The sequence below is a fragment of the Thunnus thynnus genome, chromosome 14 (assembly GCF_963924715.1).
Source record: "Thunnus thynnus chromosome 14, fThuThy2.1, whole genome shotgun sequence".
In the NCBI taxonomy this organism is placed as follows: domain Eukaryota; kingdom Metazoa; phylum Chordata; class Actinopteri; order Scombriformes; family Scombridae; genus Thunnus; species Thunnus thynnus.
In genome coordinates, this window is record NC_089530.1 from 12,237,222 (window position 1) to 12,261,180 (window position 23,959).

General features: G+C 38.2%; 1 protein-coding gene across 1 annotated transcript; it reads left to right on the forward strand.

Moving 5' to 3' along the window:
* Positions 1–16,622: 16,622 nt before the first annotated feature.
* agpat4 (1-acylglycerol-3-phosphate O-acyltransferase 4 (lysophosphatidic acid acyltransferase, delta)) lies at positions 16,623–21,447 on the forward strand. The gene is made up of 10 exons (XM_067609863.1): positions 16,623–17,231; positions 17,321–17,366; positions 18,260–18,443; positions 18,647–18,816; positions 18,917–19,078; positions 19,184–19,337; positions 19,462–19,564; positions 19,696–19,771; positions 20,166–20,364; positions 21,055–21,447. The coding sequence occupies exons 3-10, from the start codon at positions 18,266–18,268 to the stop codon at positions 21,144–21,146; spliced, it is 1,134 nt and encodes a 377-aa protein (XP_067465964.1). The 5' UTR covers positions 16,623–17,231; positions 17,321–17,366; positions 18,260–18,265; the 3' UTR covers positions 21,147–21,447.
* Positions 21,448–23,959: the final 2,512 nt, after the last annotated feature.

Consider the following 23,959-nt stretch of genomic DNA (forward strand, 5'->3'; position numbering starts at 1 on the left):
CATGACATGTGGCTGTGGCTCATCAGGTAGAACCCATAGACTGTAAAAAAAAATATTAGACATAGCCACCGTGACATCACCCATTGTTTGTGGACTCCTGTTTTGAAGCCTGAAGTTTGGTATTTTGACCATCGCCATTTTGCATTTTTGGAGCCAGAAGTGATGAGAAGTGACCATATTTGGACGAGAGGGTGGAGCTGAACCTAACGCTAACTGCTAGGTTGGTTAGCATGGTGCATTTACAGTGTATGGTTAATGACAATGCTATTGTTAATGCTAATTTTTGCTACTGAAAAACAGGCTTGAAACCATTAAAACCAAATGAACTTAGCCTAAAAACTAAACATCCGACTCCTCAGAGGGGGTTTTAGTACAACCAAATGCTGAACAAGACTTTCTTAGTGTTACAAGTAACTTTTATGAACTGAAAACACACTGAAAAAGCGAAAGCTATGCCTACGCCTATACTGTGTGAATCTGGGGTTACGCCATGGTTATGTTACCTAACCAACATTGTCGCTATGGTAGAGACTTGTCAATCACTACGTACCCACACCATAAAGCATACCCTGCTTTATCATCAAATTACTAGCTTCAACTCTTCTTCAATAAAGCATGATGTTCATTTTGCAAATCATGGCCCCATTTAGAGTAAAATAGACAATAAAGCAGGGTGTGCTTTAGGGCGTGGCTACCTTATGATTAATTAGTTGCTACCACCGAGGTGCGTGCGGTGCTGTAATTGGACCCTGGGGAGCTCCTCCCCAGCTCCATGCTCTTGTCCAAATATGGTCACTTCTCATCACTTCTGGCTCCAAAAAACCAAGATGGCAATGATCAAAATGCCAAACTCAAGGCTTCAAAATGGGAGTCAATAAACCAATGGCTGACATCATGGTGGCTATGTCCATTATTTTTATACAGTTTGTGGGTTGAGCGGGTTGTCCACTAATCAGAAGATTGGCAATTTGATCCCTGGCTCCTCCAGTCCACATGTCAAATTGTCCTTGGGCAAAATACTGAACCCCAAATTGCTCCCAGAGGCTGTGCCATCGGTGTGTGAATGATTAGAAACTCCTCCTGATGAGCACGTTGGCACCTTTCATGGCAGCCTCTGCCATCAGCGTATGAATGTGTGTGTGAATGGGTGAATGTGGCATGTAGTGTAAAGCACTTTGAGTGGCAGGAAGGCTAGAAAGGTGCTATATAAATGCAGTCCATTTACCATTTACATTGAAAAGCTGTATTTTAAGCTTTTTGCGTGTCATCTAACGCCGTTGGTTAGGTTTAGGCACAAAAACCACTTGGTTAGGGTTAGGGAAAGATCATGGTTTGGGCTAAAATGATCAGTAAAATGCGGTAAAAATGTCCTGATCTGTAGGTAAAAATGTCCGGTTTAACACCAGTAAAATGCCCAATGTGACGGTAAAAATGTCCAGTTAAAATGTCCTGATGTGACAGTTAAAATGTCTGGTTTAACAGCAGTAAAATGCCTGACATGACGGTAAAAATGTCAGGTTAAAATGTCCCAACATGACGGTAAAAATATCTCAAATGGTGCTCTCCTGCTGCTTTTGCAACTTTTTGCCAACTAACCATCTAGCCATCAACCCAACCGGCCTCAACCCAACCCACCTCCTCCTAATGAGCCAAAATCACAATGGATGTATTATACGAGCTGGATTCCGGACCGAAAATGGCGCCTATTCAGTCCAATAAGAACCGCTCGCCTGGCGCATACACCAAAAAAGTTTCTAGCTTCCAGGTTTACTTCCAGGGGTATACGGTGCACTGAATATGCACAGTAGTGTTTCTCCTGCTGGCCCCACCCGCAAGTTCCCACTAGGCCCATAGTCTTTACATTGTGGTGATGTCACAGATTTTTAAATCGCTTTTCTTGGCTCAAGGAAAGTTTTACAAACATAAAACCTCCATGGTTCAAAAATTCATAATACAAAGAGTCATAATTGCCTTGGGATTTTTCGCTGCAATACCGCAAGTGGCCACTGGGAAAAATTGGATGCAACAGCGCTGTATCCAGCTCTTATGATACATCCATGAAAATCACCTTAGGATTCTGACTTAGGATTAATTTATTGTTTCAGTCAATTTCATGAGATTTGTTGACAATAAGAAAAAACTTTTAATATCACCAGAATTATCCTTTATGTTTGATTACACACAATACATCCTCACCTAAAAGTTTCACAGTTTTCAGTTCACTATAATACAAATCAAATTAATGACTATTTACAAGTAAGCCAGACACAAAAAAAATTATTTTTCTACCATAATTTCCAGTTGCAATTCTGCTGCACTCAGTGACAGTTCCTTGCTGTCATGACAAAGACATTCATTTAAACTAAACCTTCACCTTGTGGTAAGGAAGTTCAATAGTAGTAGCACTATTAGCATGTATCATGCAGTCAGGCAAACATACATGTACAACCACACAATGAGTTAAAGTAATTTTACTTCTTCATTATAAGATGTACTGTATTTTATTAAAGGGGCAAAGAAATAATAAATGTAAGTTCTGTTCAAAGGACTGCTGAAACATGGTGGTAAACTATTACTTACAAATGTTAATCTAACTATTCATGTCACACTCAATTTCTTTTCAGATGCACTAATACTTTGTTAGGAAATTTTGGTTTACGAAGGTTTACTAAGCATACCAAGTTCTGTCTGACACATGTCTGGGATGGACATTAGAATCGATGAGACAATATGCAGTGTGCTGAAGAAAGCCTCCATCTTTTCTACTTTAAAAAAGTCAACCTCCCACGCCTACATGTCCAGTTTTTCAAATGTTCTGTAAAACCAAATGAACAACTGAATTTGCTCATTGTTTAAATATTCCGATGAAAAGCCCTGATACAGGAGGATGTTGTCTGTGGTTTTCCACCCGACCATCTGCCCCATAGTGCAGAAAGCGTGTAATGAAGGGGCTAAGTAAACGATGGCGAAGCCAGGAAAAAAATGCGCTATTAGGGAAAATGGGGAAGTCAAAACCTTGCTCTCGTAGCTTTATGGCAGAGATATCTGGGTTGAGGCTCTTGGAATAGTCCACGTGGCACACACCAAAGACTGGCTATATAGGTCTGGCACTAGTTTCTGGTTTCAAGCCCAGAGCACGTTCCAGGGTGGTTCATACAGCTTTGCCAGAGGATGTCAATGTGTGACACAGTAAACCAGAATTTTCTGCTGAGGCGAGTATTTAGCAACCAGCAAGCATTTTAAAAGCATGAATATCCTCAAGCAAACTGGCTTCACTTAACTGAATGAACATCAGGGGAAGTTCACTTTCACCAGTGGTTTTTCAGACAAACAGTGACAAAGTGAGCAGTTTGGACTGACACCAAGGATGAGCACATGATAGTTTGGTGTCAATATTTATTTATTTTGGAGGTTTGGATGTGGAGCTCGGCACCAGATTGTCAGTTTTAACAGCACAGAGAAACACACAGAAAACTAAGTGTGGAAAGGGAAGCCTCTTATTCAAACACAAGTTTAAACTGAGAACTGCTCTCAGTGTGATGCTCCACTTCAGTCACAGTGGTGTGAAATACCAGCCTGTCCAACACTGGGATACTACAGCTATAGATGATATTCCACTAACAGACTTTCTCCACTCTATAACTCCACTTCCTCCTCTCTCTTACCCACATTTCCATTTTTCATATCATCTGCCATGGTGTAGCCTACCTGGGGAGGTTGGACAGTTTCAGAAATGGAGCCCTGAGAAAGGGGGAAAGATCAGACTCAGAACCTGAGGTAGGGCCTATTTTAAGAAACCAGCACACAAACGTCTGAATCCAATTAATGGCGTTCAGGGAATACGTGAGCTCAGCAACAAAAGTAGTCGCTGCTGATAGGCAGCCAAAATATCCATCTAAAAGTTCATTTCATCTTGTCCAAAAATCGTATTTTTCTTAGAACAAGAATCTGCCAGTGACTGACATGATTTCATCTGTTTCCAGTATAAAGCTTCTTTTTAAAAGATATTTGTGGGTTGATCCACCTTATTTTCCTCATCAAAATATTGATTTTAAAGATTTTTTTCAACAAATATATGGGAAAATCAATACCATAGTCATGTTTGTATGATAAATACAAATCTACAGCTAGCAGCTGGTTAGCTTAGCTTAGAAAAAGCTAATCCCAGCCAAGATATATCCCAGCACATAACCACCAGTAAAACACCACAACTTGACATTTTTTATGCCTTGGTTTGTTGTATGGATTAAACAAGATAGCGAGCCTAACTTGACCAGGCTAGCTCTTGTTTCCAGTCTTTTTGCTATGCTAAGCTAACCAGCTGCAAGCTGTACCTTCATATTTACAGCAGGGATATGAGAGTGGTGTTGATTCTGTTATCTAACTCTCAGCAAAAAAGCAAATACTTACACTTATTTCCCAAAATGTCAAACTATTCCTTTAAAGTAAATAAATACTGCACAAAACTCTATTAAAGTAACATGACATTTCTGAAATAGTACCTTAGTATCTGAAAATCAAACGTCAACCAATGCTTAAAAACCCGCCTCCTTCTCCTGTGCATCAACAGGAACATATTTTTGATCAAAGAGCAGTGTTGACTCCCAGGAAACATGCATTTTCCCTTTCTTCCCGGAATCCAAGTGAAATCAGCTTTAGTGTTCCCACCGGCTCCTTTAATGAGTGAACCTATGCTGTTGCTGAACAAAGTGACTGCGGGGCTGCCAAAGGCAAGTGTGCTAGTAAAGAAGTGGGTCTGTCAATTGAAATAAAGTAAGTCATTTATTTCAGGGTATGAGTTCCTCTAGTCATTGGGAAAATATCCATGGTCCTTCTCGCTGCCAACCTCAGGGGCGCACACTCATTGCTCCCAGAAAACAGAGTTGCCAGAAGTGTTGGGCTGCAGGCTGAGGTCCTGCAGCACACGGGCTCCAAGCTGTCTGCGTGAATCCAGCTCTTTGATATTACTCATGGATTTGAGATGCTTCACTTCAGATGCTTTAAATGACTGACATCAGAAAGTGGTACAGTGGTCAAGAAGCTAGAGAAAGTAGAGAGAATTTTCAAGTAGAAGAGATGGAAAAGAAAGACATTTTTCCAGCAAGCAGCAGTAATTATATATAATTATATATAAATTATATGTCCAAACATATATGTTTGGACATTTGCTCAAATCCAGGCTGAAAAAGGCACTCATCTTTAGGGATGTACTGTACATATTCAAGACAACCAAATGGAACTGCAGTTTTTTGTTGTTTTTTTTCACCGAAAGTATGTATGATCCTCAAAAAAGCCCAGGGTGTCAGAGCGAGGCTTGTTTCCACTTAGCTCTTGATGGCACTGGTGTGAAACTGAGAACAGATGCATTGGGTCCTGTTAAATCAGGTTGTGAAGTCTTGGCCTGGCAGTAACCTTGCACAAAACAAAGCCAGGCAGTGCAGATAGCTGCAGACACTGTAACTTCTGATTTATCTGACTTACTAAAATAAACTCAGATCAAATGCAGCCTTCATATCTTCAGGAAAACAGACAATCAATGTATCTCCTTGTTTCCCTTTGCTTAAATCACCATTATTTTGTTCTTAATGGTATTATCCAACAATGCAAACATCCATTAAATTGTTAAATAATGTGATACTGGAGTCACATCAACATAACAGGAGGTTCAAATCCCCAGTTATTTGAGGTAATCTGGATGGAGTGACTCAGTCTGAAACTGTGCCGTTGAAGTGTCCTTGAGCAACGCACAGCCTCCACCTGCTGTAGTCAACTGTTCAGGTTAAATAAAGGTCAAAATGAAACTGAACCACTCTTAAATGAAACATAATTTGACATTAACAGCATGCTGCAAACACAGAGATCACACAATTTCCTGAATGTGCAGCGCACCTAAACACTGCGTCCGAATGAAAGTTGAAATGTATGTGACAGATTCATAAGTTCCAGCTGGGAAGCAGACCTGTGCCATGCTCGGTGATGGGCGCAGCAGTGTGTGCTGTCCACAGGAGGCATGTGGAGGAGTGTCAAAGCTTTTGGCACACATAAACACTTTTACACAGTCCAGACATCACATTACACACCACCTGCACCTGAAATAACAGTCAAGTGAAATCTGCATGTTGCTGAAGGCTGTGCCTGTTTGCTGCTTAAGCTGTAAACTAAAAGCACTGAGAAAAATAAATTAGACATTACTGTTATTTTGCATTGATAATCAGTATAAAATCACTTAAAATGGTTTATAGAAAACTACAGTATAATGTAGTTGTAAGTGTATAAATAATTAATGAATACTTGATAGCAGAGCGTAACATAGCTGAAAATTTATTTAATGATAAATGATTACATACATGAATCAGTCCTTCCACTGTGTAATAAATCATATTAACATATACAAATCACTCACAGACTGGTTTGATATACTTTTAGAAATGTGCCCAAAGCTCATGAGGATGTGAGGAGCTTGAAGATTCATTCTTGACATCAGAAATAACAATTTTAGAAAAGGTCCACTTATAGATTTCTTCCAGACCTTTCAGACACATCTCATGGCCTTCAGTAACCAACATGGAGCTTGCTCAGCTGTCACAGAGTGAAGATGTGTAAGTAAATAGATATGTAAATAAATGAATAGATAGCATTTATAATAAAATACAATAAAACTTCTCTCTACCACATTAAATTATATTATCAATACATAGATAATACATAGATACGTCATAGTTCATATTCATTTTATATTATTAAAACTGTGTTTTACTGTCAACTATTTGTTATCTGTTCATACATCTATTGTTATCAAACAACTTTTTTTGAACATATACAAACAAAAATCCAATAATAAGCACAATGGCACATATGTAATACAGAAAACTAATAAAACTATACAAAAACTTAAAAACTGGACAAGACAAAAGATTAGTCTTAAGAGATTCAGAAAACATATATGGATACACACACACCAAAAAGGATATTTAATTTGATATTTCTTTTTTTTACAAATGCTAAGAAGTGTGACCAGATAGCAAACTACTTTTGGCAACAGCAAAAGCTGTAGATACCACTTATTATGTTGTTTATTGGGAAGTCATACATTACAAATAAATAAATACATTAATAACGCTAATAACAATAATGTCTGCTTACTATTACATTATAGTGTGTTATAAACTATTAATTCATTATTTATATACTACTTATAAAAGCTACATAGGGCAGTGCTGAAATTGTCATCATTTAACCTTCTTTCTTCAAGCATATTCATGGTTTTGTTTAGAAATCTACAACTAAAATGAGAGTTGTGTTACTGTTAGTGTCAGAGCAGCAGAGGCATTGTGATAGAAGATGAAGGCAGTGCATCGCCTGCTCTTTATGAGCAGGACTACAATGCTACAAGCTCCCCTCCCTCTTTCACCAGTGGAAACAAGTGATCACACCATATCCTTTTACATCTCTGATGGCTTTTTCAGCCATGTTGCGCTCTGCAGTAATGGAACATCCACTCATGAAAATACACATGGCAAGCTATTTAAAGATATCAAACTTTCTCTCCTCTCTCCTTTTTTTTTGCCATTTACCCATTACACAACCGCAGGAAAATCTGAGTTTTCCACACTTCATGCCAAAGTAGTTTATTTCGATAATGCTTGAAGATAAGCAAATGAAAATATGTTTCCAACACATTTTAATCATTCTCTTCACCTAATAACTCAGTCTTTAGAGTAGGCTGTTAAGAAAAGACAAACCAGAAAGAAAAAAGCTTAACTTTACCGTATATACAACATGTTTATAATATTATTCTGAAGAAAAACTTTTTGTTTTCAAGACAAGATTAAATTCCTTTAAGACAAGAGATGTGTGGTGGAGAGGACAAGGCAGTTACTCCCTCAGGAGTTCTTTTTGACTGACTTTATTCTTAAGCTCCTCATAGAAAATGCACAAAATCTGCTTGAAACTCAATCAACTTATCCTTTAAGTGATAAGAACACAGACAGCACTTAAAGTGGTGTTAACATTTTCCATGTGTCCTCAACTGACTGTTCACTTCACTGCCAACACTTCAGTTTACCGCAAGTTGATTGATTGAAACTGACTTATCTCAAAAGTGAGAAAATGAGAAATTGTAGCAGCTTTCAACGTGAATAATTCATCTTAAAGAATATGTGGTGAAATCTTTGACTGCACTCACCGCTGTGCCAGCTTGCACCGCCTCCAAAACTAATGATATAGCTGGATAGGCTGGCTGGTCGTAAAGTCAAGTCAGGTTTTTTTATATGTTAACAGTCTTCCGACTTCTGTGAGAGGTTTGTTGGCTGCACACATGTCCAGAAGCACAGCTGGTGTTGGCATTGTCTGAAACAAAGCAATGTCAGAGTGTGTGTGTGATGAAAATTTGTCTGGGCAATCCTTTCATTACTGAGCAGTTGGAATACTCTTGGAAAAAAAGATTTGATGGCCTTTTTATGCTTGTTGGAGCAGTAAAAATAGCCCTGATAACTCCAGTTATTTGTAAGAATGCTGACACAGAGCTACAGGCTCACTCACTGTGTCTGGTGGTCCAGCAGACTTTAATATTTGTGAGAAGGAAGTTACTCAATTTTTATTTTTGGATTAACCTTCACTTCATAAACTAATCATCACTTGGAACTGAAGGGCTAAAGTAAAACGAAAAACAAAAAAACTCTAATGGAGGTTTTCTCACTTTGCTGTGTTGGAGTTTTTCTGTTTTATACTGTTTTTGTAATCTGTGATATAAATGAATGTAACTGTAGCTGCGCATAGTTGTATTTAATATGCAAGATTTTTCATCTTTCACATTTACATCCTAATTATGCTTAATGTGCACAGTCCCTGATAATAAATCAATACAGACAATAAAAAAATTAAACAAAACATACTTATATTATGTCAGGATTTCATATTATAGCCTATTTCAGTGATTTAAAAATGGAAACTGATCTACTAACCATAATAATCTCCCCTCTACAAAAATATATCTTTCAATATTCATCATTTCCAGTTGTGGAAGTAAAAAGATCCTTTACTTACAGCAATGTAGAAAACTCCATGCCATTTGCAAGTAAAAGTACAAACAGTTGCCTGATTACACATCCAGCTGATGTGTAACAACATTATTCATTTGGAGTCATGTTTCTGGCCACCTGTCGAATGTAGGTACAATATTTGCTCTCTCTGTTTGGTCTCCACCAACTCCTCAGAGAAATATCTGGCTCTTTAGCTGCTAAATACTCCACTATGTCCACCAGCTAGTTGCTAACTTTGTCTGTCTGCTGTTTGGTGCTGGGCAGGTAAGGTACAATGAATTTATCAGAGCTTTTTTCACCACAAACAGCTGCCTTCTGCATCTGGATATGGTGATGAGAGCAGTGGCACTGGATCAAAAAAGTAAAGGTCTTAATGTTTTTTTCTTTCCTTTTCCCTCTCTTTCCCCCTCTACCATTTTAGTTTATAGGCTCAGTACTGTTGGCATATTTCATTTCATCTGGCTGTTTATTTCATTTTAATAATATAATAATAATATACTTTATTTATATAGTACTTTTCTTTAAAACAAAAGAAAAGCAAACAGAGATCATAAAACTGAGGGAAATAAAATGAAGTTACACAAAATATAAACTTTCAGAACTGGGATAATAAAACAGCAACAAACAATCATAAAAGCTTACCGATCAAAAAACGTTTTAAGAAGAGATTTAAAAGACACTAAAGATGTTTCCTGTCTGATCTTGATAGGCAGACTGTTCCACAGTTTGGATGCTCTAACAGTAAAGGCTCAGTCACCTTTGGTCACTGGCTGAGACCTGGGAATAGCTACCAGAGTGCCATCCACCGATCTAAGTGAACGCCCAGGCACATAGGGGGGTCAATAAGTCCTTGATGTAATTTGGAGCAAGGCCATTTAATGCTTTAAAAATGATAAGTAGAATTTTAAAATCAATGTGGAGTGTAACAGCCAGCCAGCAGCCAGTGTAAGTTGGCAAGTATCCGAGTGATATGTTCATGTCACTTAGTGCCAGTTAAAATCCAGGCAGTAGCATTCTGTACCAGTTGGAGTCGGTGAAGGGAGCTCTGACTGATACCGGCATAAAGTGCATTGCAGTAGTTGAGGTGAGAGAAAATAAATGCATTTATGACCTTAATGTGAATCAGTAGGTGACAGAAACAATCTGAATTTTGATATTATTTACGTTGAAAAAAGGACAAAAGGATTGGACAACATTTTTCACTTTAGCTTCAAAACAGAGATCTGCATAAAAAATAGCAGACTGCTTAATGTTTTTGGTCAAGGGACCAAGCTTACGGTGAAGCAGGCTGGTAGAATTCGTGGGACCTACAACTATGACCTCAGACTTATCACCACTGATTTTTAAAAAGTTTTGGGACAGCTAACATTTAACATCACTGAGGCAGCCAAACAGATTTATCAAGGCTGCTGGGATTGTTGGTTTGAAGAAGAAGAAGGGACATATAACTGTGTGTCATCTGCTTGACAGTGGTGGGAGATACTATGGTTCTGAATGATCTGGCTGAGAGGAGGAAGCACCTTAGATAAAAATGATAATTTAGAAATTGGTCTGTAATTATTAATACGGGATCCAAATCAGGCTTTTTCAGTAATGGTTGAATGATTACATGTTTAAAACATATGGGAAAATTGCCATAAGTTAGAGAACTGTTAATATTTAAAAGACTAAAATGACCAACAGAGGGGAATATCTCTTTAAAAATCTTAGTTGGGATAACATCTACACCACAGGTAGAGGATTTCATTTGAGAAATTGTTTTGTCTAGTGCTGAGATGTTTATGGTTTTAAACTGGGAAAGTGAAGCAAGATCATTGTTGGAGGTGGGAAGATTTATTTTTTATTTTATTATCAACTTTAGTATTATTATTATTTATTTTTATTTTATTTGTTTAATTATCTTGTTAATTTCCATGCTTTTTTTGTTTGTGTTGAAGGACCCCTTGAAAACGTGATGGTGCATCTTGAAGGTATTTTCGAAAAAAAAGCGGCATTTTGACATAAAATAAACTTGTGCTACATAAAAACCAAAACAATGAGCTGAAAGATGCTAAAACGCTCTGTGGAGCTGAGGGGAACTACAGAGTTGATTATATGTTCTCTTTAAGTAAAAGTACTAATTATGCAGTATGACCACTTTCAGTGTTGTTTGGTTGTATATTAAGGTATTATTATTAATGTGTAAGCAACATTTTAATATTTTATTTGGTCAAGCTGTTGCTAATGTAAACTATTTTAGATTCTGTTGGGTGGTTTCATTTGTAAAAATGTATCATAATAAGTCGATCATATAATAAGACGTAAGTTAAATATTAATCTGCAAATTAAATGCCTGCAAATACTCAAGTAAACTACATGTACAGTAAAATTGTACAATACGTGAGTAAATGTAGTTATTTTCCACCACTGGTCATTTTGACAAAAACTACAATGAAGAAATCTTCAAAGGCCCATTATGCATTATATGTTTATAACATATAAACATATTCAAATGGCAAGACAACAAAATGCATGCTTTACAGCTCTCTTGCCACTAAGTGTGGTTCAAGCCAGCTCAGACCAAGATGACTTTCCACACTGGAAAATCCAGACACATCCCTTAAGACATTTAAAAACCAGATATCCTCAGGTATTATCAACACAATATTCTGTTTGGATTGGCTTGTGTATGTTTTCTGTACAATATTGTGTATTCGCACAGCGCTGATCACTTTCACCAGGTGAAACCTCTTCTGCTCTTGCACTGCCCTCTGAACTGCTGCAATTACACTATCACATTCTGAACACTAGATTACCATCGCAGACACATTATGTTATTCCCATTTGGATACCTTACACTGATGCCACAAACTGCTCTCACACATGTGCTGTGACCAACATCCAACATCACATGTGCACATGTGACCTCATGTTGAATCCCTTTCTCATTCCTGAGCAATCAAATCCCAATTCTGACATCTGTCAAAGAAAGCAGGACTAAAAGTTGAAAAAGAGGACATGCAATTGCATAACCATGCAGTATCTTCTTCATCTTTGTGATGGCATTATTTCAAATAACTTCACTCAGGCCAGTGCTTTTTGGCACCTGAGTCAGGCCTCATGCATGGACCCCAGAGAGCAGCGCAGTATGTGTCTCCAGAAAAACCTCCCAGTGTTTCACTGACAGTCGGATGTGTCAGTGGGGCCCACCCTTACTTTGTCTAATGGACGAGGCTGCAGAGTCCAGTCACATGCAGGACAAACAGACACTGCATACATCAGGATCTCATTACTGGCTTACTGCACATATACACTGTGTCAAATAAAGTTTAGGCCCCAGGCTATGTTGTCATTTTTTCTGGTTTGTACTTTTTTCCTATATGTCCAACAGCCTGCATTCAGAAAATCTGAGCACATCATCTCCTTTCATGACATTCCAACACATAATCATCAAAAATTACTTAATCAGATTCTGTGCCTTATTTACCAAAGCTTGCACAAAACCTGAATGAACACAGCTTTTTCCATTTTTGGGTTCTTCCTGATTTATTTAGGCCATCTGCATAAATGTAGTTAGTCACAGTTTTCCAATCAGAATACCAACTAATGCAGCTGACTGTGATGTCTGCACAAATACTTTGCACCATGTATGTGACTAAACTCTTTTCCTCATACTTTCAAATCCGTTTTTACTATTACCTGCATATCTGTTACTGAGCCACACATCTGTTTTTAAACCACACATTATACTATAATAAATAAATTGACTGCATTATGAGGAATATGCACATAAGCTTCCTCACAGTGAGACCCAAACCCATTTAGTGACGGCTGATAAACCTCCACCAATTGACCTATTATTTTCAAGAGCTATGCAAAGGGTTTGAATGAGTGTTAATTTGTTTCGGGAGGAGTGAAAGCCAGTTACAGTCTGTTGATGCAGAATGGCTAATAAATCACACTTATGCAGTGATTTCACTTAATCCTCTGTGCATTCTTCATACAGCATGCTCATCCAAATCACCCCTGTGTTGCTGAGCCAATAGTATAGTTCTCTCTGGCTGAAAGCTGTTGGCTTTGGCCCGTTGCATCAACCTGATTCTGTCTTGACTGAAAAATGTCAGCTGCAACCACTGATTTTTATAAGAGTAAATATTTCATTTCACTAAATAAATAAATAAATACATAAATACATAAATGGAACAAGCCTCGGCTATTAAAAATTTGCTCCACGTCCCTAACAGGGTGACAGCAGAGAGATTTTCAAGATGAAAGCGGATGTTTTGATGCTGAGTTGGCCGGCTTTACCACACGTCAAAGAAGCATGTAGTCCAGCTTCATTACATCTGGTCTTTAGTTTGATCTAGCAAGGAAGCTTTTTTAAATTATTTTTTATAGCCTCTCTGCTTGATTTAACAGTGCACAATAAATAAGAGTAGGGGGATGTCATGCAACAAATGTCAGGAGCCGCACTCAAACTCACGACATTGCTCTTATATGGTATCCTATTGCCTGCAGTACCAAAGAAAGGCCCTAGAAGGGCGACTTTAACAGTAACACATAACTCATTTAATGAATGCTGACATTTCTTGGAAAAGGCTAACTTCTTGTGGTGAGGAGCCCCCGCAACACATCTTTAATTCCAGCAAACCTCATATCAACTGCACTTTTCCACTAAAGAGTCAGTGAAATGTGAATGAGGCCTTCCTGGCTACCCACTTTGAGTAGCAGGCACACTGATGGTTAGTCTTTTCAGTTCAACAACCAATTTTCAAGACGTACTGTATGTTTTAACTGTGATTTACATTTTCCATTTAACAGTCGTTCTCATGTGCTTTCCTCTTGCTTCAGCTGTGTCCTGCAGTGTTTCAGCTGCGGCAGTTCTTAGAGTTCATCTATAAGACAGTCAGATATTGGATGGCTATTTCTGTTTATTTCGGTTACCTGCATTTATAAGCTTTTTTCATATTGAGGCCATGAACCTAGGACCACACTTTCATTTTATTGTAATGAAATGGGTGCTTGTGCTCCCTGATCCTGCACAACTGATTCTCTGTCAGTTTTACTCAACATACTATAACACATACTCCTGCTGATAAAGTAGTAGTTGTATGTATGTGCTTGAAACAAGAAATAACACATTGCTACTTTTGTCTGAATCAACTGTGTCGGCCAAATATGATGACACATTTAAGGAATTTGACTCCGGTTCTCAGTAGCTCCTAATACACAGAGCGCAGAAGACAAATTTACAGGATGACAGAGACAATATTCAGCTAAACAAAGATATGTAGGTCAAATAGTTACTACTCTATGTACAGGGTTGTGGTATAAATAGTGAAAGAGTGCAGCCAGTGTGAATAATCCTGGAATAAATACTGCATGGATAATAGATTACTCTGTTTACAAAGGTGGATTAATACTCCTATATGAAAATATATATACAGTATATACAGTTTGCTAAGACATGCATGTGGCATCCATATATTCACTGTCTATGTAAACTCTGCCCTCTCATCTTGTCTTCTGAAGGCAGTATATTCCCATTCTTAAAGGAGACTGTAACATCAAGATGATGACCTGGCCCAAGTAAACCAAATGTGAATGGTGTCTTTAATCTATCCCCACTTTTGCACTCACAAGTAGATTGAATTATACATCATCATCACCATCATTTGCACCCCTAAAACAGGATTTTGCCCAAAGTAAAGAAAAATCCAAATGTTACATGTTTAATCGGCATTTCACTTGGCTGTAGAGATGATTACCTTTGACTAATCTCATTTTGTCTGACTGAAGTATTTGTCAGATGGGTGTCTTAAAGTTATTCAGATACATCAGTGTTGACTTTGGCGACTTTGTAAAGGTGCTACGGGATTTGAAATAGTTAACACATGTACTGAAACTCTAAGTGAGTCTAGTTTCTCTAACAGTTCAGTTCAAAGTGTAAAACCTGCAGTGCTCCATCACTTCTGAAGCTACAAAGAGTACTTGCGCATAATATACTCACTGAACGTTATGTTATTATCCCCCTGAGCCCCTTCACACTCTCTGTCTTTGGTATTTGAACATAAAGAGCTTCCTGAGCTATTTTACTGTATGTTTGGACCTCTTCAGACATGCACGTCCTCTCTTCAAGGTTATTTGGTCGTAAAGGGCATGAGGACTAAAGCACTATGGGACCTGTAAAAAGAGAGCTTGAAAACACTTCTCAGCAACCCCCAAGGTGGAGCAGTCACAGGATCCCATTAACCTCCTTTTAGGGGTCTCTGAGTTAAAAGAAAAATGATCAAATAATGTTTGGTTTGGTTCGAATGCTCTATAAGGTAACATATCATAACAAGGTCTTTACTAACGAAACAGATCATTTTGTTATTTATGTGCAGGGATATTTATTGTTTCGTTTTTTGTTTTATTTTTTTTCATTGAAATCGTCTAAAGGAGCTGTTCTCAGTGAATCTCTATTTCCCTCTAGTGTTGGGAGGAGGAAATTGTCTGAGATATTCTTTTGACAGCTGATGTCTTGGTGTTTAACATCCACCCTTACTTTGATTAGTTTGTCAGTGAGATAGTGAGAGGAGCTTTTTGGAATTATTTTTGTGAGAGGAGAAAGTTTTTCTAATCCATTATCTCTGTCTCTGTTATGAACTTTGAAAAACCTGATTGATGCCCTGGAGTTTGACTCACTTGAATGTGACTTTTAGGAACTCTATTGTTTACCCTGTTAATGTTACTTGTTCACTTCATGAATCTTGCTTTTATCAAAATTGACTTCATATCCAGAAAATGAGTTTCATACATATAAAACAATGTAACACAAGAGGCAAAGCTTTTTTTTTTTTTTTTTTAATTTTGATTTAATTTTAATAAATTATGTAACAAATCGTGCAGAAGGTGTATATAATGTTTCCATTTGAGATATGGTGCATGCATGAAAAATATGGCATCCTGGGTTAAGCATCATCAGTTGAATGTTTGAAGTTTGAAGGAAGAGTTTAACAGGATAATGAGTCCAGTAGAGGAATGACTGTAAATGGGATGTGTTTTGTAATTTTGGAAGACATAATTCTTTCAGAAGTCATCAAGTACCAGCCTCTATTTTTTATTTTTTATTTCTTTCCTTCTTTATTTTTGTACAGTGTTTTATCCCCTTAACCTTACAGATACTAATAACCAAATCCTGTCATTTTGATGAATTACTGACTGCATTTTCATTTTGGGGTCAATTGTTCCTATTAGGTAGTTTTACATTCTCTATTTTTTTAAAAACATTTTTAAAAAAATCTTTTTTAACCCTTAATGTTAATTCTAGTTTTAATACCTGTGTATTTATGTTACCTTTTCACCAACTCCAATGAAACACTTCAGTTTCAGTTTCATTTCTTCATAGGTAGAATTTGATACTGACGAGTAAACATGCAACTGTGGTGAGATTACAATAAAGGTCCTTGAATCCTTGAATAAATAATAATAATAATAAATAGTTAGGCTACATCAACTTTTCTTACGCACATACAATACATAACCAACAGGGGTCGCTGTCCACAAATATATAGCGCTGTTTACCACAGTTGTTTGAATAAACAGAGCAAAGACGAAGCTACTCTGCAGCCGTGGTCATTCAGATTTAGTCCAAATTATACAATGATGCGACGTTATTGCTCCGACAGCAGTTATGTTTATCCTTGCTAAGATACTTTATTGAATTTAAGAAGAAGAGACCACTGTGCATGTGTCCCACTCCCAATTTAACGTCCTCGTGCCTTTCCTGTTACCAAATAAAAAGAAACGACTGAGAGGAGGGAAAATATTAAGAGGTCTCACTTGCTCACTATTTCGTGTGAGTGGAATAGCATTGCATCGGAATATGTTGCAAGATTTATGGCATCCTGTTGTTGACCATTGTTTTTTTCGTTTACTGGTTTACTTGGACCAAATTGCCAACAGAGTATATCCTGAAATGAAATGAACTGTTGTTTTTGAGGCTCTGTTGTTGAGAGTGATTTGCCATATTGGTCACCATGGTAACAGAGCGGCTTGCGGTTGGGGTGTGAGATCAGTGTGTGAGTGTTACGTGCGGTCTTGCTGAGCATAAACGATCTTTGTAGCTACCCAGGCTCCAAGGCTCATACAGCCTACAACTCTCCATCGGGTCTAGGCGTGGCTTTGAGATGGGTGTGGCACCTTGTGCCGGGAAGTTTTCTGTCAACAGTGAGTTGTGATTGAAATCTAAAGAAGAGCAAGACCTTCAAGTGGCATGGACATAAAGTAAAGACTGTTTTCTTTCCCATCTTTGAAAGGTTGAAGGTCTCTGAGGCAGGACAGCTCTCTGGAAGACAGAGAAAGGTAAAAGTGTTGAAATTAAATTCAAAGTTGGTATCTGTCTTTTATGTTTGTTACAGCCTAGGTGAGTAATAACATGACCTTTGTATTTAGCAGTCTGTAGAAATAATATTAATTATATTTTATATTTATTATGATAATTTGTTCAGCTATAATTCCTTCTAATCTCACCACCTAAATGCTGCTATAAGTCTTAAATTTCCTGGTGTGTGTGTGCGCGCCAGGTATTCTTCATGTTGTGGGGACATACATACAAGTCCCCACATGACTGTAAAGTCATGTGGGGACTTGTATGTATGTCCCTTGCCTACTTTATGGGGACAAAAAGCAAGTCCCCTTAATTTTAGGGTGAATACTTGGTTTATGTGTGTGTTGCCACTTATTTTTCACACTTGCAGGCCAGTATTTTCACATAAAACCTTTGGTGGTAAATAATAAGGATAGTGCTTCATCAGTGTTGTGTAATAACTGAAATGGGACACTGTATGATTGACCTGACCTTTTAGAGCATAACGATCTAATAACACAGAGTATGGATGTAACATGATATTACCTTGACTTTTAGGAAATGCTCTGACAAAACTAAAGCACGTAGGTATGGGCTGGTCAATGAATAGCTGAAAGATGGCGTCTCAAATCTATGAAAAAGGGTCATGTGTGCTGTCAGTAGCAAACGTTTGCCCTGTGACTGGCAGTTTATGGTCACTCCAGCTCAAAGGCTCCATTCAGGAGTCTAATCAAAGGAAACCTTTATGTACAGAGCAGGGTGAGTGCTGTCCCAGCCCAGGGCAGCACTAGCTGATAGCTTTGTTTGTCCAAGCCAAATGATGAAATATGCTGTCTCAAGTAAGGTGTGTGGGAGAAGGGTTGGTTGCTAAGTTGTGCAATTTTTACAGGACAATATGAGCCTCCTGCAAATGCTGAAATCCCAGTTCTTGAGCCATCTGATCATCTGCTATGTGTTCCTGGTCAGCGGCCTCATTGTTAACCTGCTGCAGTTCTGCACTTTACCTCTATGGCTGGTCAATAAGCAGCTGGCCCGCAGGGTCAACTGCAGACTAGCCTACTGCATCAGTAGCCGTAAGTACTGTTCTTACTCTCTGCCACATAAATGACAGTGAAGTCTGTTAATATAGTTTGTTTTGCTGCTGGCAGGAAGAAAAGTCATGTTGGTGATCAGTTTCTTGCACTGATCACCAACATGACTTCACAAATGTGGTCAAACTACTCATTGCTCACAAAACACTGACTTGTCTACATCACGGTGTCTTCATGATCCTCAGAGATGGTAGCAGCCCTGGAATGGTGGTCTGGAACAGAATGCACGCTCTACACAGACCCAAAGAGTTATCCACTGTATGGAAATGAAAATGCAATTGTAGTCCTCAACCACAATTTTGAGATAGACTTCCTGTGTGGCTGGACCTTCTGTGAGAGATTTGGGGTTCTTGGGGTAAGAGAAAGTGTCCCAGAAAAAAACAATGATTTTTTGTATTTAGTGCCATTCATTGTTTTTTTAATATATATACCTTTCAATTTTGATGTTTAACCAGAGTTCAAAAGTGTTGGCCAAAAAAGAGCTGGCTTATGTACCTATCATTGGTTGGATGTGGTACTTCCTGGAGATCGTTTTCTGCAAGAGGAAATGGGAGGAGGACCGGAGGACAGTGACTCAGAGTCTCCAGAACCTGCGAGATTATCCAGAAAACTTCTGGGTAGGTTTCACCCTGTTTTAAAGTCAAGACAACTGAGAGAGTGATATCACAGAGATCATTTCAGAGTAACACCGTTAATGAACTAATCTAATTTTCCGGGGCTAGTTCTTGCTTTACTGTGAAGGAACACGCTTCACACCACAGAAGCACGAGATCAGCATGCAGGTGGCTGAGAGCAAAGGTTTGCCCAAGCTGAAGTATCATCTTCTGCCCAGGACCAAAGGATTCTGGGTCACCGTCCAAAACCTCAGAGGAACTGGTGAGTTGTTGTTACCGTGGCAACCAGTAAATATCAGATAGAGGTGTGCTGGGTGTCTTTGAGAGGGGAAGGCACCTGATTTGAGTGTATAGTTAACTGCTGCTGTGTGTCTTTCCTTGTGTAGTTGCAGCTGTATATGACTCCACGCTGAACTTCAGAAACAACGAAATGCCAACCTTGCTTGGAATTCTCAAAGGGAAGAAATATCACGCGGATTTATATGTGAGGTACAGCGACATGTTTTGCTGTGAGGATGGTTGCAGTTCAAGCAACCTTTTTATATCCTGTTAACTTCCCGTTTGACGTTTTTCTTCTTTATCCTTTATCTGAGAGATCTGACTTCCCTTCTTGTTTGCAGGAGAATCCCTCTAGAGTTGATCCCAGAAGATGAGGCAGAGTGTGCTGCTTGGCTCCACAAACTCTACCAGGAAAAGGTTAGAGTCTGTTGAAGGTGGAAATTTCAGATGGATACAGGTTTTCTGTGGAAGTCAGCCACCCCGATCCCAACGGCCTAAGCAGTAGTCATACTTATTAAATATGTGGCATTTACTGTGGATTTTAGCAGAGCTGGTCTTTATTTCAAGCGAGGTGGACCTCCATTATAAAGTAGAACCTGGACTATAATGTGTATTTTGGTGAATTTGGCTCAGTTCTGTAGCTTCTCTCATTACTTTTGTGGTCATGCACTTTAAGTAACTCATTAATTTGAAGACTCTAATGTAATACATTATAAGAGGCCGTTATATTTTGGCTCCAACCACTTTGTAAAGAACTTGACAGCAACATTTATTTCAAAGAACAAACATGCTAATTTGAATGTATCCACAGGACAGCTTTCAAGAGCACTACATGCAGACAGGGCGTTTTCCAAGTCCCATAGTGAACCCCCCATGCCGGCCCTGGGCCTTGATCAACTGGCTGTTCTGGTCCTGCCTGCTCCTCTATCCCCTAGGCCTGCTACTGGCACAACTGATCAGCTCTGGATCAATATTGACCATCTTATCTTCTGTGGCTCTCTGCACTGCAGGTTAGTTTCATGCATTCAAGCCCAAAGTGACGTCACTCTGAAATGGGTATGTAACAGTCCGTCCTTCAGTTTAACCAGCTCCTCTTTGTCCAAACGTTCCATAAAGCAGCAAATTTGACAGCTCAAATGTAAGTTAACTTTTTTGGAAAATATCAGTCTTGGAAGCATGTCCTTAACAGCATTCAGGCATGCCCTTAAATGTGTTTACAAGCAAAGTTCATCCATCTTAATAGTTTCACTGAGATTTTAAATGGAGAAATGATTTTTTTAACAGCATGGGTTCATGAGGAGCATGTTGCATTTTCCACATAAATGAATGCCCGTGTTTGTGATTGGGGTTAAATTGTCAAATTCTGACATCAAACATTTTCACTTAAATTGTAACTACAGTAAATTCTGGATAGCATTGGTTGCTTCCAATCTCAAAGTAACAGATTACCTCTGTGATAGTTGATGTGTAGCACATGTATGACACTAATTTGGGCCTATATTACAGTCACTTCTTCTGATTTTATCTATTGCCTGATTTCAACTGCACAACTAAATTCAGATTGTTAAATGTCTTCATAAATTAACAATTTATTGTGGAAATAACCATGTCCTGTAAATGATCTCAAAACTGTCACCACTTCTTTGTTACTTGCTTCTTTGTAATATTCTAAAAGTACTCTCTGCATCTTTCCCTCACAGCTTCACTGGCAGTTCGATGGATGATTGGCCAGACTGAAATTAACAGAGGCTCAAATTATGGGAATAAGGAGGCTCCTCTAAACAAGAACTAAGGGATCCTGACTTACTCTAGAGCTGCTTCTTTACACAGCTACTAATCTACAAACTGCCAAACACCAGTCTGACAGGCCTCTGATGGACCAACAAGTGCAAACATGCCTCAAAGCACAATGCAGACTGGGTGTACTCGTATGGATGCACAGCGCCAGAAGCTCAAGATATAAGATCATAAAACTGGACAGTGCTGAGCAGCTTATGTTCAACTTGCTTTGGAGAAATAAAAAGGAATGTGAGATAAGATCAAATATTCTCCTCAAATCAAATGCAAATATTTGAATAAAAACAAGACAAACATTTTTACTGGTAATTCAAACTGAAATTGGAGTTCACTCAAGTGAAAAATGAGTTAATGAGTCAGTTTGTACATTGCAAATACTGTAAGAGCAGCAGAGAACCAGTTGTGTGTTGTGTGTCAGCGTCCTTGTGTCAGGGAGGGAGAGCAGGCTGTTTTTCCTCTTAGCTGGCTACGCTCCAGTCGCATGAACAGCTCGACAAACCTTGAAAATTGCTCCAAAAGCACCCGAAAGCTCCAACCTAACATTTACTTCACAGCAAAGGCAGTGTCTCATCTTAACAAACGGGTGGTGAAGCAGCACGCTCACTGTCCAACACTGTTTGATTAGCTCTCCTTTTGGTTAGTCACAGAGAAAGCCCTTATCTTCTGCAATCAGCTTCTCTGGGATGTTTTTTTTCCCAACAACTTTATTGAATTGAATGTAAAACGGGAATATTAGTGAGAACAGGCATAAACACCATACAGAATAAATACATAGCAGTTATAAATTAAAAAGTATATTAGGTGCATGTTGTGATAAACATGAGGAGAGAGTCAACACCTGAGTCATTGCTGTGTGGTTTTTAGTCTTACACATACTTCTGTTTTTGGTGTAGTAAACTTCCTGAAGGGGTAAGAGAGGAAGGGAAAAATGAAACCTAAAGTATGCGTAGCAAACATTTGCCTTGAACATACTGAACTGTCATTTTGTTTTGTGACTTTAACGGGTTTGTTGAAGGAAAAAAACACCTCACAGCCAAACTTGTTTTAAAACCTGATTACTTTACACAGGTGCCATGTATGCTAATGAAGAAAAGATAACCTCAAAATCACAGTTTTGTATGCAGTGATACATAAATGATGTGGTTTAAACTATACAGGTCTGAGAAATAATAATAATTGTGACAAATATAACAATATTAATATATAATATGGATGACATTAATATATGAAAATGGTGTTATACAGTATGAAGCACTGAATAGTTGTATACATGAAAAGAGAGCATCAAGAGAGTGCTACGATTCATGCTAAATATATAATATTTTCAAATGTTTTATCACATGCTCAGCACCAGGACTACACAAGCCCACATATGCATTAAAAGGTCACTTGTTGGCTGATATTCAATGGAAATAGGGCCGAGAATTAAAAATATCAAAAAAATAGTGACCCCTGGTGGTAGCAGGCAACCAACACATACAAGATAAATGTTTTTTTACCTGCTATTCCAAGTGTGCTCATCACCATCCTGTCAATGTGAGTGTTGTTCCTCAACATGCCTGAACAGCCAAAGTAATACAGCTAAATCAGTTTGGCTCCTTAAAACATGAGTTAAATCAATGAACACAAAACTGCTTCAAAAACATCATAAATGACCATAACTAGATTATTCTGTTAGGGGGGCCTCCATTATAAAAAAAAAAGTTGCTGTTGGACTTCTTTGCCTCCCTTGCCTTTGATGTAGGTACACCTTCCTACACCGGCCTAACCTGTGTTCATATACACATATACGATGCCACTGCCTGTATGTGTGTTAAGTTATGGAAGATTTATAATGCCTATATAATCAGATTAGAAGACAGACAAAACATTTAGCAGGTGTATTGTTCATCATTATTGTTCGACAAGGACCAGCAAAGAACATGCCAAGACTAAATGCAATACTGAATTATAGCCTGTAGGTGGACTGTTGATTTATTTATTTTTTTTTGGTACAGACAATGAGGGCACATCTTGCAAAAGAATCAGCCCCCACCCATTTTTAAAACTAATGTACATTCAATATTAATTGGTTTATGTTGACAAAACTTCAGTGCTATACGGTGTTTTTTCTGTTACAATCAAACATATCACTGTTACTATTTTTGTTTTTATTTTAGTTTTTATTCCATCTTATAAGTCCCCAAGAAAACTGCCTGCCATCCAGTGAGTTTCTAACATTTTTCAGTCATGATCTCAACCTGGGCTTCAATCTGCTTTGATTTTGATGTAGCATGGCAAAGTCAAGTCTCACTAAGGAACGATTCATTCAGTTATTAAAGACAATAGGTTAAATAACTGAGCCTAGTTGAGCCAGTCTAGTCTTTATTTCAGGCAAGGTAGCGGTCTCCTCTATAAAATATGTGGACTGTAACATGTTTCTGATGGATTTGGCTCAATTCTGTTGCTTCTCTCGTTACTTTTCTGGTCACGCACTCCATAGGCTAAGTGACTCATTAATCTGATCAGGCTAATGTTATACATTATACAAGGTAGTTGTATTTTAGCTCTTACCGGTCTCTAGAGATACTGACAGCAACATTGCTTTTTAAAGAGTAAACCTTAATTGCCACGTTCTTCTTTTGGTATTGAGTACCACTTTCTAATGAGGCACCATTTATAACGGGAATAAGTTGTAACAATTGGCTTTATTAATGGTTGATTAATCTATAACTAATGCTTTATAGATGATTCATAAGCCATTCAACAGAACAAGTGATGGCAGATTCTTAAAAAAATAGAATACAAATATTTTCACTTTGTAATTAA

Excerpts from the sequence above, each read along its gene's own strand:
- agpat4 (XM_067609863.1), top strand. The coding sequence starts at position 18,266 with ATGAGCCTCCTGCAAATGCTGAAATCCCAGTTCTTGAGCCATCTGATC. Across the intron at positions 19,565-19,695 it reads CACGCGGATTTATATGTGAG|GAGAATCCCTCTAGAGTTGA; the intron begins GTACAGCGACAT and ends TCTTGTTTGCAG. Across the intron at positions 20,365-21,054 it reads TGTGGCTCTCTGCACTGCAG|CTTCACTGGCAGTTCGATGG; the intron begins GTTAGTTTCATG and ends TTTCCCTCACAG.